Here is a 17529-nt window from a genome sequence, read left to right as displayed (position 1 = left end):
CAGGTCCACAAAACAATGCAGCAGTAGAAGACACAAATCAATCAAAGTTCTCAACAAGGCATTGGTGCTTTTCATGCAAGAATATATCATGCCAAAAATACACCACCACCATCAGGTCCAAAAAACAATGCAGCAGTTGAAGACACAATTCAATCACAGTTTTCAACAAGGCATTGGTGCTTTTCATGCAAGAATATATCTTGCCAAAAAACACCACCACCGTCAGGTCCACAAAGCAATGCAGCAGTTGAAGACACAAATCAATCACAGTTTTCCACCAGGCATTGGTGTGTTTAATGCAAGAAAATATCTTGCAAAAAGCACATCAGCACCATCAGGTCCAAAAATAAATGCTGTATCACAGAGCATCTTTATACTTACTAAACGCCCTTTTTGAAGCTGCAGAGGCGCTGTCTCAGCCATCCATCATTGCTGCGGCCACCACTGTGTCTTTGTACTGCTGGTCACGGCTGTCCCACAACGGGATGCGCTCCTCAACGAGGAGGATGAGGTGCTCGTTGTCTATGTAGACTTCTTCGTCATCCCGCTGTGGAACCTAGAAAAAAAAATATACAATGTTTAGAAGTTTGGAAAAGATACCAAAAGAAACAGAAAAGAAGCAAGAGAAAGAAAGACAGAAAAAAAAAAAATATATATATATATATATATATATATATATATATATATATATATATATATATATATATATATATATATATATATATATATATATATATACTCACATTGCGTCTCCTCGCCACGACTTGACTACGCTGCTCCCGCTCAGAATCCTCAGACTGCTCCCGCTCAGACGGCTCCCGCTCAGACCGCTCCGACTGCTCTCGCTCAGACCGCTCCGATTGCTCCCGCTCAGACCGCTGCCGCTCAGACCGCTGCCGCACTCCATCTTCACTGCCCGTGTCCGATATCTGTAAAGAAAGAAAAAATTAAAACACATTTCTAGAGGCAGCTATACTTACCAAAAGGCAGCAAGATTCTCACCTCACGATCAGCTTGGGCCAGTTCTTGCCGAGATGGCGAATAGACCGATCCGGAAGAAGACATGCTGAAAAGAAAACAAAAAATACATTAGTACATAATAAATTGTACAGGACACACAGACATTATTTTTAAGAATACTCACATTTTGGCTCCTGAAGCTTGAATCCACAGGTAGAAGGCTCTTGTAGAATGCTTGTCTGGTCTCTGCAAGGCATTATGTAGAGTAATTGTCTGACCCTGAAGACACCTTCTTTTATGTACACTCCTCCAAAACAATGTTGCTTGTTTAGGGGGAGTTCTAGACAAGTGTCTAGACATTGTTTACTCAAATCGCGTGCGCGCACAAGGCGCTGACGTGCGCGGTGCCAAGCGCTCGTCAGCGACCACATAGACTGTAATGCTATTTTTGGGTGCGCACGCGATTTGTTTAACGATGCCGACGGAAAAAAAATGCAACATGTAGCGTACGGCGCGTCTTTGCGCACACCTGTAAAATGCGCAGCGCACGCTAAACGCTGGAGAGCGCGTACATTCGCAAGACCCTGCGATCACCATGTTAAAGATAGGGGAACATTGCGCGTGCGCCTGATAGCGCACTATGCGCTGCGCGATCGAACGCTAGTGTGAATCCAGCCTAAATTCATAGTTTTGATGCCTTCACAGTGAATCTACAATTTTCATAGTCATGAAAATAAAGAAAACTCTTTGAATGACAAGGTGTGTCCAAACTTTTGGTCTGTACTATATATATATATATATATTTATTTATTTAATTTTTTTTTTTCAAATAAAAGACTATTTTTGATTAATCGGAGCCATTGTGTGTAGTATTATAGTTTAGCCCATTTACCTTGATGAAGCCAACCTGCAATACCAGGCAACTCATGGACACTGTTTTGGCACGATATCTGGAATAATGCAGACATATATACCTCATCCTGCCTTAGGAGCAGATTAGCAGTCTCTAGAATATAACCGATTGTGGACCTAAACCGGGCCATACTTGGTCATGTAAGATATGCATTGGACATAATAAAACAATAAAATCATTTAAAGAGAATATGTCTGCAATCTGTAAGACTAACCCCCCAAACTGCAAATATCAGCATGCAGATCTTTAACCTCTATTTATTACTGTATTCCCAAATAATTAGCATTTTAATTCATATGCAAATATGTATTAAGAGCTCTGGTCGTGACAAAGCACTTAACAAGCCACTGTCTTCTAAGGTTGTTTCTCCACCCAAAAGCAGCCTCTTTAGCTTGATTGACAGCTCACTGTCCAATTTCCTTGCCTGGAACCTGATGACACACAGTGAGCCATCAATCAAGCTAAAGAAGTTGGAGCTGGGCGTGGAAACAAATTTTCATTTGAATACAAACCTTAATTACTCAGCAATACAGAAACGAATAGAAGATATAAATTATGACTATGGCATACACATTTTGTATAGTTCTTTCCAAATTCAGTCATGGCAGATGTGGAGGCCATGGTAAAGCATCCAGCTACCATAGCATCACCACAAAGCGATCAAATCGAGGGGTGGGCTGGGCATAACAGTAATGGTCACAGAAGGTCCAAATGTCCAGAAAATGGGCCTGCCAATGCCAGTGTCTATTTCTGCTAGATATGCGTTCAAGAAAGACAGCAGAAATGTATTGCATCAATCAGATTGGCAGCGGACGTTGAAGTGCTTGTCACAGGTGGGGCATGGCAGGCCCATTTTCATTCACAGCCCACGGTGGGTACGCCAACGTCAGCTGCCGTCCTTTGCGCTAGCTATGGAAGAGGAGACCGCGTGTCGGAGAGGAGAAAGGTAAGAATTGTTTTAAATGTGTTGGAAAAGAGCGACAGAACAAAGGACTCTATTATAGAAAGGGGCCAAGATGGGGAACATTATTACAGGAAGGGGCCAGGATGAGGACATTATTACAAGAAGGAGCCCAGGATGGGGGATGTTATTCCTGGAAGGGGCCAGGATAGGGGAGATTATTACATGGGGATGAACACTTATGTCTTTATAGGTTCAAAAACACTACAAGGGACCATACATCTGACCAACATGCATCTGAAGGCCCAGGTCCAACGTTTGCACGAAGGTTCATCGGACTCTAGTTTCTGAGGGCCAGTCTCCCGGCAGCTGTTTCACGCCACCTGCTGCTGGAGAAAACATGTGCTGGCATTGTACATTTAAATATGTACAAGTGCCATAACGGGCCATCCCAATGTTGCAGACCCCAACACTGCATGTTGTATGGGCTGCGTCTGCTGAACTCACATCACCAGCGTGCCTGGCTACTTTAACCCACGATGAGAAGCTTACGAGCAGGATGGAGGAGGTCAACATAGGGCCCAATCCTGTGTGGTTTGATGATTTACTGCAGGCTTGAACCCCCACACAAATGAGTTGGCGCGGTCAGTGGGAATCATTGGCTACAGTGTCACCCAATCTGCAGGAAAGTTCACGGCGGTGTGATACAGAAATCAGATGTCATATATAGTTTCATAGAGTAAAATTAAAATCCATAAAACCTCCCCATGGTGGGGACAGATCTCCCACCTCAACATTGAGCATATAGAAAAGAGCCATAATTGGAGAAGAGCTGACACTCCAAACTCGTTTTGGTGTGGGATTAATTATATCTAGGTAGAGAGAAATTAATTAAAGCAACCTTTAAAGCAAAGGGCGCCTACCGTGGACAGATAATTAAAACAGAATATCTACTGGAGAAAAGACAGTAAGCTGTAAGATCTGTTTATGCAGAGAAGAAATGCAGAGGTTGGCCTTTGTTCAAAGGATTCTCCTGTGAGAATTTCAGACATGAATATTGGGGTTTTGCATCAATCCAATATTCATGGGATATACGACGTTGTAGAGAATGAAGGACGTGATGCATTCACTCAAATCGCCGTGGGGCCACTAGAATACCTCCAACGTAATAACGGTCCGATAGATGATGCGAATCAGGCCACGTTTGAGCTCTATGTAATGGAAAAATCATGATTAGAAATATGACGTCAATATCAACTGCTGGGAACCTTAAGGGGTGAATATATCCTTTAAGTTGGGGGATCTCATAAAATTATAACAGACCCAGCACATCCCACAATCATAAGCTCATAAAGAGAAGGTATGTGGGCGTGACTTTAAGCAAAGAAAAAAGCAGTATTTGGGTCTGGGTCATTTGTCAGTCCTTGGAGGACATAGTTAGCTGTGGATTCTGTCTGGTTATTTTCCCAATTAGATTACTTCCCTCTGCTAAGCTCTGACTGAGCCATTTCCCTAACCAGGTTTAGTAATTAGTTTCACTATTCCTTTTTATTTAATGTAATTGTACATATAATATTGTGTTGTTCCCACAATCTCACTTGCAACATCTACAGACAGTTCTCCAGAGACTCCGGGAGAACCGATTGTTCGCCAAATTGGAAAAATGTTCGTTTTTTGTACAGGAACTGTCTTTTTTGGGGTTGTGTCCTGTGAGGGGTTTCGTATGGATCCTAAGAAGGTACTGGCGATTGCTGACTGGGTTCAGCCTCGAGATCTCAAGGGGCTCCAGCGCTTCTTATGATTTGCGAACTATTATCGAAGATTCATTAAAGGTTTCTCACAAGTGGTTAAACCACTCACGGATCTTACCCAGAAGGGTGCTGATGTAAAAAATTGGTCTGTACTCGCTAAGGAGTCCTTCTCAGCGATTAAAAAATGTTTCATGTCTGCCCCGGTGTTGGTACAACCAGACCCGTCCAAACCATTCATTGTGGAGGTGGATGCTTCTGAAGTGGGGGTGTGGGCTGTGCTGTCCCAGGGTCCGGCCACCCTGACCAATCTCAAACCCTGTGCCTTCTTCTCCAAGAAGTTCTCCTCAGCTGAGAAAAACTATGATGTAGGCAATAGAGAAGTTCTTGCTGTCAAGCTGGCGTTTGATGAATGGAGGCACTTTTTGGAAGGGGCGGCTCACCCTATCACGATTGTCACGGATCACAAAAATTTGGCATACCTTGAATCTGCTAAGAGGCTTACTCCTAGACAAGCCCGTTGGTCACTTTTTTTTTTTTTTCACGATTTCAGTTCTCCATTACTTTTCGACCCGGGTCCACAAATGTTAAAGCGGATGCCCTGTCCAGAAGTTTTGACCCAGTGTCGCCCCCTGAGCCACCGTCCACCATTCTTCCCCCAGGGGTGGTAGTGGCGGGGGTCTCAACTGAGTTGGAATAAGAAATTCTAAGGGCTCAGGCCCTAGCTCCGGCAACCAGGCCAGGGGATAAACTGTTTGTTCCAGATTCATTGCGGACTAGACTTCTGCAGGAGTTTCATGAGTCTAGGCAGAGTGCTCATCCAGGTATTACGGCCACTAGAGGCAGTAGCTAGGGGTTTGTGGTGGCCTTCATTAAGGTCAAGGAATTTGTTTCTGCTTGTGGCGCGTGTGCCCGTTCCAAAAGCTTGCATAACCGTCCGGCTGGGGAACTCATACCTTTACCGGTTCCTGATAGGCCATGGACTCATCTTTCCATGGATTTTATTACCGGCCTTCCACCTTCCAGGGGCAATACCGTGATCTGGGTGGTGGTGGATAGGTTTTCTAAACAGGCCCATTTCATTCCCTTGCCAGCATTACCCTCAGCAGAAACATTATCAAGGTTGTTTGTGCAGCATGTGGTCCGATTGCATGGGGTACCCCTGAATGTTGTGTCTGACAGAGGTGTGCAGTTTGTGGCCAAATTTTGGAGGGCGTTCTGTATGAAATTGGGCATCTCACTCTCCTTCTCGTCGGCATATCACCCGGAGAGTAATGGTTAAACAGAACGCACCAATCTATCCCTGGAACAAATTCTCAGGTGTCTGACCTCCGTCAGACAGGAGGGTTGGTGTGATGCGTTACCGTTGGCAGAATTCGCTTTTAACAACCGGGTGAGTCAGTCCACCAACATGTCCCCATTCCTGATTAACTATGGGTTCAATCCGCAGTTTGGGGAGTTTTCACGGGTGGATTCCGGTTGTCCAGGGGTAGAGGGGTCCGTTTAACGGCTAAAAAACCTCTGGGCTGAAGTCCAGCGTAGTATCTCTCGGGCCAAGGGGAGGTACAAATATTTTGCTGACAAAAAGAGAGCCTCGGGAGACATGCTTCAGGTGGGAGAGAAGGTTTGGCTTTCCACACGTAACATCAACTTGAAGGTACCATCAGCTAAATTGGGACCAAAGTTCATTGGTCCGTACGAGATTATGGAGATAGTCAACCCAGTGGCATATAGGTTGCGTCTCCCCGCCTCCTTCAAAATATCCAATGTGTTCCATAAATCTCTGTTGAAATCCATAGGGTCTGTCAAAGAGGACTCCGAGCCTGTTGCTCCTCCAGTGCTGGTGGAGGGTCAGTTGGAGTATGAGGTAGGACATATTGTGGACTCTCGGCGGGTGCGCCGCTCTTTGCAGTACCTGGTCCACTGGAAGGGATATGGACCAGAGGAGCGCTCATGGGTCCCTGCTCGCTCTGTACATGCAGATTGCCTGGTTCAGGCTTTCCATGCCAAGTACCCGGGGAAGCCTGGGAGTCCAGAGGCCCCCCGTTGAGAGGGGGGTACTGTCATGATCCCAGTGCAGGTTTTTGAGCTGCACGTCAGGGGTTAATGTCTGGAGCTCAGTGCAGGATTGGACTTGCACACCTGGGGTTAATGATTGTGGCCTCTTTCTGGTTCTGGGAGAGTTTCTTAAACCCCTGGGAAGCTCCAATCCCTGCCAGTTATACTTTTGCCTTTGGCCGAGTGTGCTGACCTCTGTGTGCCTGTTCATTGTTATAGCTTGTTTATATGGTTCTGACCCGGTTATGTTTCCTGTTGTGAGTTTGCCTGTTGATTCTGTACTGTGCTATCCTCTCTGTGTATGACTCATTGCCTGTGATCTGACTACTCTTTGCTCGCCCCTCTTGTACCTTGCAGCTATCTCTGTGTATGACTCATTGGCTACGTCCTGACTATCCTCCCTGTCTATGCCCCTTGGTAACTTTTTCTTGCAGTTACCCTGCTAGGAGTTCTCTTGCAGCTCCTAGCTCCCTGGAGTTTAGGCCACGCCCCTAGCAGTCACGTGCTTCAGGTCCTGCGGCTGAAGTACGCATCTACTCGGCTGCTGCCCGCTCCACAGGTATCTTTGAGCACAGTTCGCTTTACTCAGGACACGTGCACTGGCTCAGTGAGCAAGTTCAGTGCGGTGTTTCTGACAGGCCTTGACTATTGCAGGCAGCGGGTTAGGTACCCTTGACAATTGGTGACAACGCTGGGATCTGCATGACCCCAACCCCGGCGGTTATCTGTGACATATCGGTGGCAAGCAGTGGGATACAGAGCATTAGTGGCTGGACTGAACAATCATTCCTTAAAACAGTCCTTGCAAGCATTCTGTTCAGAATTTTGAGAATCAGACTGTTTTATTTTTTTTAACCTGGGACAATTCTCAGATTATAAGCTTCTAAACAGGGCCCTCACTCCTTTTGGTATCGAGGGTTGTGCGTTATTCTAGAATGTCTTCATTGTCCGTCCAAGTTCCCTCTTAAATGTAAAGTGCTGCAGAATATGTTGGCGATATAGAAATAAAAATTATTATGATACTGTATATGTAGCAGTTACAGCTCTTCCCCCTCTTATTTTTCTGTTCTATTTTATTTGGCGAGTGACTGCTAAGACAGCAGCTGCTTACAAGAAGCACGAGAAAGCAGTGTTGATCCGTTTGTGTGAGGAGTGAGGTTTCGATGAGTCAAACAATACCAAAAGAGATGTTGATCTGTGTCTTGGTGGAAGATGATGCCAGGCACCAAGATGATGAGGCACCAGACAAGTGAAGCCCCAGAATATCCAGTTGTGTATCTAATTCCAGAACAGTCCAACTCAGCGGGAGCCAGCGGCAACCATAGCTCCCAGAGCGGAATGAACTCTTGCTTGCCACTCATTTTGCAGTAAATGGGAAGATGTGACCCTCAAATGCGGATGCAGCTTGTGCTACAAGATCGCAGAGCGTGAATTTACAGAGCGGCAGGGCAAGCGAGAAGGGTTGCAACACCACAGGCGAAGCAAGAGTTTGCTGAGCGTCAAACCGAGCTAGAGGCTGAGAGAGTGCCAAGCGACGGGCCCAGGCCGGGCAAGACTCAGCAGCACAAGAACGACAGGCTGACAGACCACCAGCTGGTGTTAGCCCGACTCCAGAAGGAGCCATCTACCCCACTAAACAGAGAGTCCAGTAATGTCGATACCTTTAAACCCTGTCCCAAGCACTTTCCTGTCATGGCCAAGGACAATGACCTGGACACATTTTTGAGGGTCTTTGAAAAGACCTACATATAGTACCAGCCGCCTGACGCCCAGTGGGCCCGATAGTTAACTCTAGGGTTACAAGGCAAAGCTCTCGAGGTGTTCGTCTCTCTCCTTCGACAAAATGATGGGGACTGAGGCCATCAAACAAGCCCTGATAAGGAAATACCAGCTGACTCCTGAGGTGTACCGGAAAAAGTTCTGGGCCCTCCAGTGTGGACCTCACAATAGCTGTCAGCTACTTGAGCTGGTAGTGGCTTTTACATAGCATATCTAAGGAGCTTCATTCTGGCACTCCATAGACTTACACTGTAAAAGAGGCTTCTGGGTCACAGTGAGTGCAGTGTGGTCCGGAAAGCCTGAATCACGTGACTCAAAAGAGGAGTGGAATGGCGCTGAAGACCACAGTAGATGAGTATATTGATACACTGACACTACATATACACGCACAGGTTTAGGGAAAAAATATTTATGGGAGGGCCTCTTTAAGACGGTTTTTTCCATTTTACAATGGAGGTGACTATATAGGAATGAATTCTGTGAAGACAAAATGCAATTTACCAGCCACACACTTTTATTCCTCAACACTTTCCAAGTAACATTGCTGTATTGTTTCTTCATTCACAGTACATCTCTACAGTGGGGAAAATAAGTATTTGATACACTGCCGATTTTGCAAGTTTTCCCACCTACAAAGAATGGAGAGGTCTGTAATTTTATCATAGGTACACTTCAACTATGAGACAGAATCTAAAAATAAAAAGCAGAAAATCACATTGTATGATTTTTACATAATTAAATTGCATTTCATTGCATGAAATAAGTATTTGACCACCTAACAACCAGCAAGAATTCTGGTTCTCACAGACCTGTTAGTTTTTCTTTAAGAAGCCCTCCTACTCGCACTCATTACCTGTATTAGTTGCACCTGTTTGAACTCAAGGTCCCCCTGCTCAGGCCAGCATATGTTCAAGCCCATTTGAAGTTTGTCAATAACCATCTGGATGATCCAGAGGAGGCATGTGATAAGGTCATGTGGTAAGATGAGACGAAAATAGATTTTTTTGGTATTAACTCCACTCAGGATGTTTGGAGGAAGGAGAAGGATGAGTACAAGCCCAAGAACACCGTTCCAACCGTGAATCATGGTGGAGGAAATATCATACTTTGGGGTTGCTTTTCTGCAACAGGGACAGGACAACTGCATTGTATTGAATGGAGGATGGATGGGGTCATGTATAGTGACATTTTGGCCATCAACCTCCTTCCCTCAGTAAGAGCATTGAAGATGAGTCGTGGTTGGGTCTTCCAGCATGACAATGACCCGAAACACACAGCCAGAGCAACTAAGATGTGGCTCCGTAAGAAGCATTTTAAGGAGTGGCGTAGCCAGTCTCTAGAACTGAACCCAACAGAAAATCTTTGGAGGGAGCGGAAACTCAATGTTGCCCGGTGACAGCCTCGAAACCTGAAAGATCTGGAGAAGATCTGCATGGAGGAGTGAGCCAAAATCCCTGCTGGGAGTGTGCAAATTTGGTCAAGAACTACAGGAAACGTCTGATCTCTGTAATTGAAAACAAAGGTTTCTGTACCAAATATGACGTCCTGTTTTTCTATTGTATCAAAAGACTTATTTCATTCAATAAAATGTAAATTATGCAGAAATTATACAATTTGATTTTCTGTATTTTTTTTATTAAGATTCTGTCTCTCACAGTTGAAGTGCACCTATTATACAAATTATAGACCTCTCCATTCTTTGTAGGTGGGAAAACTTGCAAAATAGGCAGTGTATTAAATACTTATTTTCCCCACTGTAGGTAGTAAACCAAGCAGTGGTCATTACCGTTGTCCATAGTTCTGTTATTGTATCTGTGCAGTACGCTTGGATGTCTTAATGGCTCTATAGCTTAAAATGCGTTCTCTAGATAAATTTCTGTACTCCCTCTGTAGTTGCAGATTGATGGAGCATGATAGTGTGCTAAGCACACACTGTCATGTTCCTCATGTAGTAACCACACGTAGACATTCTGCATAAATGTGGTCTAGAGTCAGTCACCTTTCTAGGTAGCACAGGTAATCGCACTGCTACACTGAGAGAAGTGGCTGAGAATCTAGTCAGCATATGATAACAGTTAACCCATCAATACACCTGCTTTATCCTTTTAAAACACTGTAACCTCTACTTCCTTTAAGAAGCATGCAAAGGTAAACACAAGAAGGAAGAGCTGCTGTTCATGGGCCACTGATGTGTGCTTGCCCAAGGCCAAAAATTGCCTGCTATCACCTTATCGCATCCTTGCAAAATGAAGGGGGTAATAGGAGAAATTGAGTGGGATGACAGAGGAAGCCATCACCTTCTGTCTAACCTTTAGAATGCCTTGGCCCCTATTTTGTGCGGCATCTAAGAGATTAAAAGTCTAATATCTGAGCTAGCATCAATCCTAGATGTAACAGCACGAGTCTGGTTGTGCTTTGAGATTGCTATAAATGTATTCTCCATAGGGAGAAATAATTAGGGTAACTTGACTTGTAGGAAATTGAAGTTTAAAAATACCTTGTTGCGTTTCTTGTTGCAGGCTTGGTTAGGCTCCCTAATACAATCTTGAATCATACTTTGGTTTTCTTCTTTACGCTCCTGTGGACTGGAACATCTCTCTTCTGAATTTCTTTTAGACTCATCTGTTTAAAATAAATGCAGTGTCTAAATACCGTACATAGCTTAGATGTGATGATCAGATAATGAGGGCATCTTGATGACCTTTACAATTTCTCTCTTTTACCCAGTGATTTGAGGCACTGATAAGTCTCCGTTAAAACGTTGTTGTACAGATCCTTGTGTCCATCTAAATACTCCCACTCCTCCATGGAGAAATTGACAGTGACATCCTGACATCTTACAGGAACCTAAAACACACACACAGATACATCCTCATCCAGACACCTTCCTTGGTGTAACTGTAAAATGTCCTTATATTCCCAGCAGCACTCACCTCTCCAGTCAGCAGATGTATGATCTTGTGAGTTAATTCTAAGATCTTCTTATCATTGTTTCTCTCATGTATTGAGGTGCAGGAAGTCAATGTTATAGAGTTTTGTGCTCTACCCAACTTTCCTAAGACCGAAACATGGCTGCTGGGTGGTACATAATCAACAGATGTCTTCAATGGGCCATAATCCTAAAAATTATTAATAAAAGGGAAGGACAATAAGAAATATTTTTAGCCCACTCTGAAAACACACATTACTTTCTTGTGAAAAAGACTCCACAATTTCTAACCTCTCCAGTCAGCAGATAGATGATCTCCAAGGTTAGACTTAATATTTGCTCAGTCTGCTCATTGTCCATTCTGAAGACCAAGCTTTTGGCCTGCTGCTGGGACCCAAGTGTTCAGAGCCCTGAATGAGAAAAATTTATTTTATTGGAAACAGGCAATAACATTATCACCGTAAAATGATCAGAACGTAACCTACTTATATGGTATAAAACAGAATTCTGTTGGTAAAGAGAGGTGCAAGAAGAACCCCTATTATTTTTAGAGATTTAGTCAAGAGGAAAGCAAACGCAGCAGCCTGGTATAGGCAGATAGTGTAGCTCTTTGCCAGCAGAGGACGTCTGTCACGATCCATTTTTGGATCTGTCAGATTCTGGATTCTCTGATATAAACTTTTTTCCTTTCAGGCCATCGGGGATTAATATCAGTTTTTCCCCCGATGGCCGCTGGTGTTACTACATGTTTAGTCTGCTGGAGGAGACCACTCCCGCCTTCCTATATAAGGTCACCTGGTACACCAGCTGACTGTTGGTAATAGCAGGTCCTTTGCAAACCAACCTTTGAGAAGAGAGGAGCTATCTGGAGCAGTGCTTTTTGCAGCTTATATGGAGCAGTGGTGTTTCTGCTGAAAGCTGTGTTCGGGTGCCTTACTATGCTGCCTTAGAGCATTGGCAGCAGAGAAAGCTAAGTTGTTTGTTTTTCCCTCAGTTCAGTTCAGGGCACTTCCTTAGCAGAGTGCAGGAGGTGTCCATTTCCCCGTTCCCTATTTGTGTCCCCTTGTCTGTCTTGGCTGTTTTAGTGACCGACCGATCATCGGGTCGCGTCACACAGGGCCAAGTCACATCGTGACAACGTCCATTCCATGAGTAAAAAGGCCAGGCAGTAAGGACTGCTTGGACCACAGTGGTAGACATGGGGAGGGTGCCTCGACTACTAATGAAAGGGGTGCCTTGACTACTAATGAAAGGGGCGACACTGTTGTGCCTAAAAATTATGCCACTGCTGTGAAGAGGGAAGAGGTCCTGTTTGACTATTGAGAGGGCAACTGAGGACCTGCTATCACTAATGGAGACACAATATGACTGGCATCCACTAGGTGAAAATCAGCTGTGACTATAGATGGTCCCACACAATTCTGGCCACCAGGCAAAGCTCACTGCAATTTGCCAGTACAGCAATAATTACAGACTCATATAATATGATTTTGCACTAGGTGTCTTATTTTGTTATCCGAGAGCATAAGGAGCATCTCAGATTAACCAAGCACAGACAAGCCACATCAGGGGAAAGAATAAAGCCCTGGGAATCCGCGGCACAATGTGCGAGATGCAGGGAATTTGGTAAACTCACTGTACCTTCATCAGTTCTGTGACAATTTTATGTCAGATTAGACGGTAGCTTTAATCTTTAGACAGAAAAAGGCTTTAACCATAGTTAAATAAAGACAGAACGAAAAGAAAATTTTCTCAATATATCATAAACACCATGGAGGAAAAAAAAACTACCGTAATACTATATTAACATGTTCAAAATGTACTAATATTTATGAAACTACCATAATCAATGTAATTAAAAAAGGGTGTAATTGGATTTTTAAAGGAAGGTGCAGTTAATAGGATTTCCAAGAAAGTGTGATAACTAATCTCTGCAGACTCCGATCTGAATAAAATACAGGTGAAAATGAACACCTCTGCTATATTTATTGTCTATGGGACTGCCAGAGATGGTCAAGAACAGTGCTCAGCCTTCTCTAGTGGTGATATAGTCAATGAATGAAGCATACTCAAATTCTGCTCTTTCACACGAGGGTCTGCAAATATCCATTCTCGAGATTGCTTAGGTTCCACTGGTCGGACCCCAGCAATCAGTAAGTGATCACCCATATTACTACTTTGAAAAAAAAACGTATGTACGCACAAAGTCTTCGGGATGCCGGCGCACCCACACACTTTTGGAACCAGAAAATGCTTAATAAAAACGAGGACAGCATTTTTTCCCTGAAGTGACTTTTTTGACATCTTCACCATCGACAACATATGCACAAGTCCTTTTCACATTGCTGTGCATATGTTCATTCTTTTTGTCATTTATTTAGTGCTTTTTCACTGGGTTCCAGGTGAAATTTGCCTGAAAAAGATGTCGTGCACACCCTTGAGATATAGAAAAAGTTAAAAGTTTTATTTTCAGCTTGATAAATAGGTATTGCTGGATAGTGCTTGTAAGTACAATCAATTTTGTAATTTATGGTGTATTAAAATTGTTCACCGTTCTTGAGATGTTAAAACTTCTTTAGTTCACCGCTCATTGTACACGTGCAGTACTTACAAGCTCTTTTCTATTGGGCCTATAAGCGCGGTCCCGAAGCTGGTCAGGATCGCTGGAGCACAACGGCACCTGCTAATCCCAGCCAGCTTCAATGCACTGTTTATTAGCTAGACAGCAGTGGTGGTCAGTTTCCTAGGCAACATGCTTTAACCCCTTTCCCACCTTAGACGTATAGTTACATCTATGGTGGGTTCCCCCTGTTTGCTGTAGGCTTTGGCGATGAGCCTGCAACTTTTCCAGCACATGTCAGCTGATTTGAACAGCTTACATGTGCCCTTAACAGCAACGGCTGTTAACATGCTAAATGCAGTTATCAATCTCTGACAGCGGCATTTAACATGCTCACGCCAGAAACGCGGCACTAACCCCACCCATCAGTGCCTGTGTCACATAACCGCGGGTTGCCAAGGGGTTGGCATGACAACCCAAGGTCTGCAGCAGACCCCTGTGGCTGTCATTGCCAGATTGCTATGAGTGCTACCAAGCGGTCGGCGCTCATAGCAAGTCAGCAATTTAGCTACATACAGCAGGGCTTCAGCCCTGCTCTGTGTAGCACAAGCGATCGGATGACCTCAGCCTCTAGTCTCCCATGACCATTCAAGTAAAAAAAAAATTTTTTTAAATATTTAAAAAAAAAAAAACTAGAAAAGCTCAAATCACCCCCTATTCGCCCCATTCAAAATAAGACAAAGAAAAAAAATACACATATTTGGTATCGCTGCGTTCAGAATCACCTGATCTATCAATATATAAAAAGAATAAATACGATCGGTAAACAGGGTAACAAGAAAAATGTCACAACGCCAGAATTACGTTTTTTTTGGTCACCACAACATTGCATTAAAATGCAATAATGAGCGATCAAAAGAACGTATCAATAAAAGTGTCAGCTCGTCACGCAGAAAATAAACCCTCATCCAGCCACTAATCATGAAAATGGAGACTCTACCGGTCTCGGAAAATAGCAACTTTTTTTTAAGAAAATTTGGATTTTTTTTTCTCATTACTTAAATAAAAAAGAACCTATACTTGTTTGATATCTACGAAGTCGTAATGACCTGGAGAATCATAATGGCAGGTCAGTGATAGCATTTAGTGAACATGGTAAAATAGCAAAACAAAAAACAATTGTAGAATTGCACTTTTTTTTGCAATTTCACCGCACTTGGAATTTTTTGTCCTGTTTGTGAGTACACGGACATGGCAAAACCAATGGTGTTGTTCAAAAGTACAACTCGTCCCGCAAAAAAAACAAGCCCTTGCGTCCCTTGGGACCATCCATCTATGAAGTTGGGAATAACCCTTTAATTGGAATGTATTATGGTAAGGGATTAATTGCATGAATTGGTATACCTGATCCTTGAAATCTGAGGCCAAATACAGTGAAAAGTGTAAATAAAGTAGGTACAATATTATGATCAAAAATAACATGTAGCTAAATCGAAGATGTGAAAAAAAACAAGATTACTGATAACAGAAATATTACTAGTTTAAATAACTAATAATACAATTATTAAATCAACAAAAATGTAAAACAAGTCCTGCATGACAAATGGCAGAAAAAAAGTATTAGAATTGATGTTCTGTAGGCACCTTACAAAATGATCAAAAAGTGCAATAAATGCCAAATCGTACCAATGAAAACTACAGCTTGTCCTGTAAAAAAAAAAAAGCCCTCACACCTTTCAATTGATGGGAAAGTTAAAAAAAAAAGCTGAGATTCTCATCATAGAATCATAGAGTTGGAGGGGACCTCCTGGGTCATCTGGTCCAACCCCCTGCTCAAAGCAGGATTCGCTAAATCATCCCAGACAGATGTCTGTCCAGCCTCTGTTTGAAGACTTCCATTGAAGGAGAACTCACCACCTCTCGTGGCAGCCTGTTCCACTCATTGATCATCCTCAGGGTAGTGCAAACGCTGCGGATTGATCTGCGCGGATTTAGCAAAATCCGCAGGTAAATCCGCAGGTCAAAAGACCTGCGGATTGGCCTGCGGATTACCCTGCGGTTTATCACCTTTACAATGGAGGTGATGGAAAACCGCAGCGGAATCCGCAGAAAAGAATGACATGTCAATTCTTTCTGCGGATTAGAAACCGCAGCAAATCCGCACCGTCTGCACAGCGGTTTCAATTTTCCATAGGCTATAATGCTACTGTACACTGCAGCAGAAACTGCTGCGGATCCGCAGGGCCAAAACCGCTGCGGATACGCAGCAGAATCCGCAGCGTGTGCACACACCCTCACTGTCAGAAAGTTTTTAACTAATTTCCAATCTGTATCTTCTCCCTTAAATTAGAATTTTTACTGCTTCTCCTCCTGTGATTGGGTCTATCCGGGACACAAACTCGCAGCTCCATACATGAGCCACAACCCATAATTTTAGAATATGAATAAAAGGAAGACGGAAAACCTACAGAAACTATATATTATATACTTCCATAATCACCCTGTCACATGTCCTTATTAACGCACAATGGAGCAGTACAAGCAAAATCATTAATATTATGGCAGAATTCCTACTCTTTTACACTTTAACACGGCCCCCCCAGTAAATAATTCAACCTGCAAAAAGCAAAGCCCCTATAAGTAGCGGTTATTGAAAATAAGTGGATAAAAAGTGGGCGATTTTGAATGGCAAAGCTGAGAAAAATGCAAAAATAGACAAATGGCATTAATAACAGAAATATGAATGGATGAGCTGATAAGATACTTGCATGAGGACATATCTGCTACCTGTGACCAGGCACAGCCCCCTAAGCTCCCAGCAGCTTTTCCCCATCATTATCGTTTCCACATCACAGTGAGTGACAGATTGGGATAACAATGTAAACCCGAGCAGCCCACCATTCCTACTACCAGAACACGAACACTGTGGACTCCCCCCAAAAAACATCACTTACTGTGAAACCCCTTTCTCCAGCCCCCAAATCCTGTCGCCGGAACCGGAAATGGTTGCTGACGAATACTTCCTGATGTTGCGTTCCAGGGAATGCCTTGTTTGCGTTCCAGCACGCAGGGCTTACGTGCGGCAGGCATTGCTGACGGTGATGTTGGGGTCTTATGCCAGTGCTGGCTGCACCAGGGGGTCGCTCCTCACACGGGGAAGATGTGTTTGTGCTCCCCATAGAATTTCTGCTGTGCCTGTTAGAGGAGACACCCGCAGGGGTAGCGCCATTCTGAAGATGGCTTTGTCACGATTTTTCTTTATGGCCCCAATTCCTCATTTCTTCTGCGCCTTTTTGTCTAGTTTTTGTGTTTTGATTTTTATTTTTGTTTGCACCCAGTTCATTGTACCATTTGCTTCTTTTCCAAAGTCCATGTTCGCTGAGACTGTGACTACCTACACTTTTATTAGGTTTACCCATTAATATATTGGACGTGCTTCTGTAAGGACGCTGCAAAAATATTTCTGCCGCTGTGTAGATTTGAAAGGTAAATGCAGGTATAGGATAATGTGCCTCAGTAGACAATAGATGCAAAGTGCTGTGTGAATAAGGCCTTACAGAACACCATTTATATATAGTGGCAAGCATAACCTGCAGCGTGACCCAGGGATCATGTACAGTTCCACTGTACAGGTGATGATCCTGACTGGCAGTTTTATGGTGGACGAGCTGAACACTTGTG

General features: G+C 43.6%; 1 protein-coding gene across 1 annotated transcript in view; it reads right to left on the bottom strand.

Annotated features, from left to right (window-relative positions):
- LOC141073590 (uncharacterized) overlaps nt 1-16918 on the bottom strand; it is a 105953-nt gene extending 89035 nt beyond the window's left edge. Inside the window, exons 1-5 of the mRNA XM_073560878.1 lie at nt 16803-16918; nt 11580-11698; nt 11293-11478; nt 11083-11206; nt 10857-10981 (exon numbers count right to left, since the gene is read on the bottom strand). Coding sequence (XP_073416979.1) covers nt 10857-10981; nt 11083-11206; nt 11293-11478; nt 11580-11648 — 504 coding nt within the window. The 5' untranslated portion in view covers nt 11649-11698; nt 16803-16918. The remainder of the gene's footprint in view (nt 1-10856; nt 10982-11082; nt 11207-11292; nt 11479-11579; nt 11699-16802) is intronic.
- Between the last annotated feature and the right edge of the window lie 611 nt (nt 16919-17529).

The sequence above is a fragment of the Dendrobates tinctorius genome, unplaced genomic scaffold (assembly GCF_039654945.1).
Source record: "Dendrobates tinctorius isolate UK_male_01 unplaced genomic scaffold, ASM3965494v1 ptg000308l, whole genome shotgun sequence".
In the NCBI taxonomy this organism is placed as follows: Eukaryota; Metazoa; Chordata; class Amphibia; order Anura; family Dendrobatidae; genus Dendrobates; species Dendrobates tinctorius.
The sequence above is the reverse complement of the archived record's forward strand: the minus strand, read 5'-3'. Positions and strand labels throughout refer to the sequence as shown.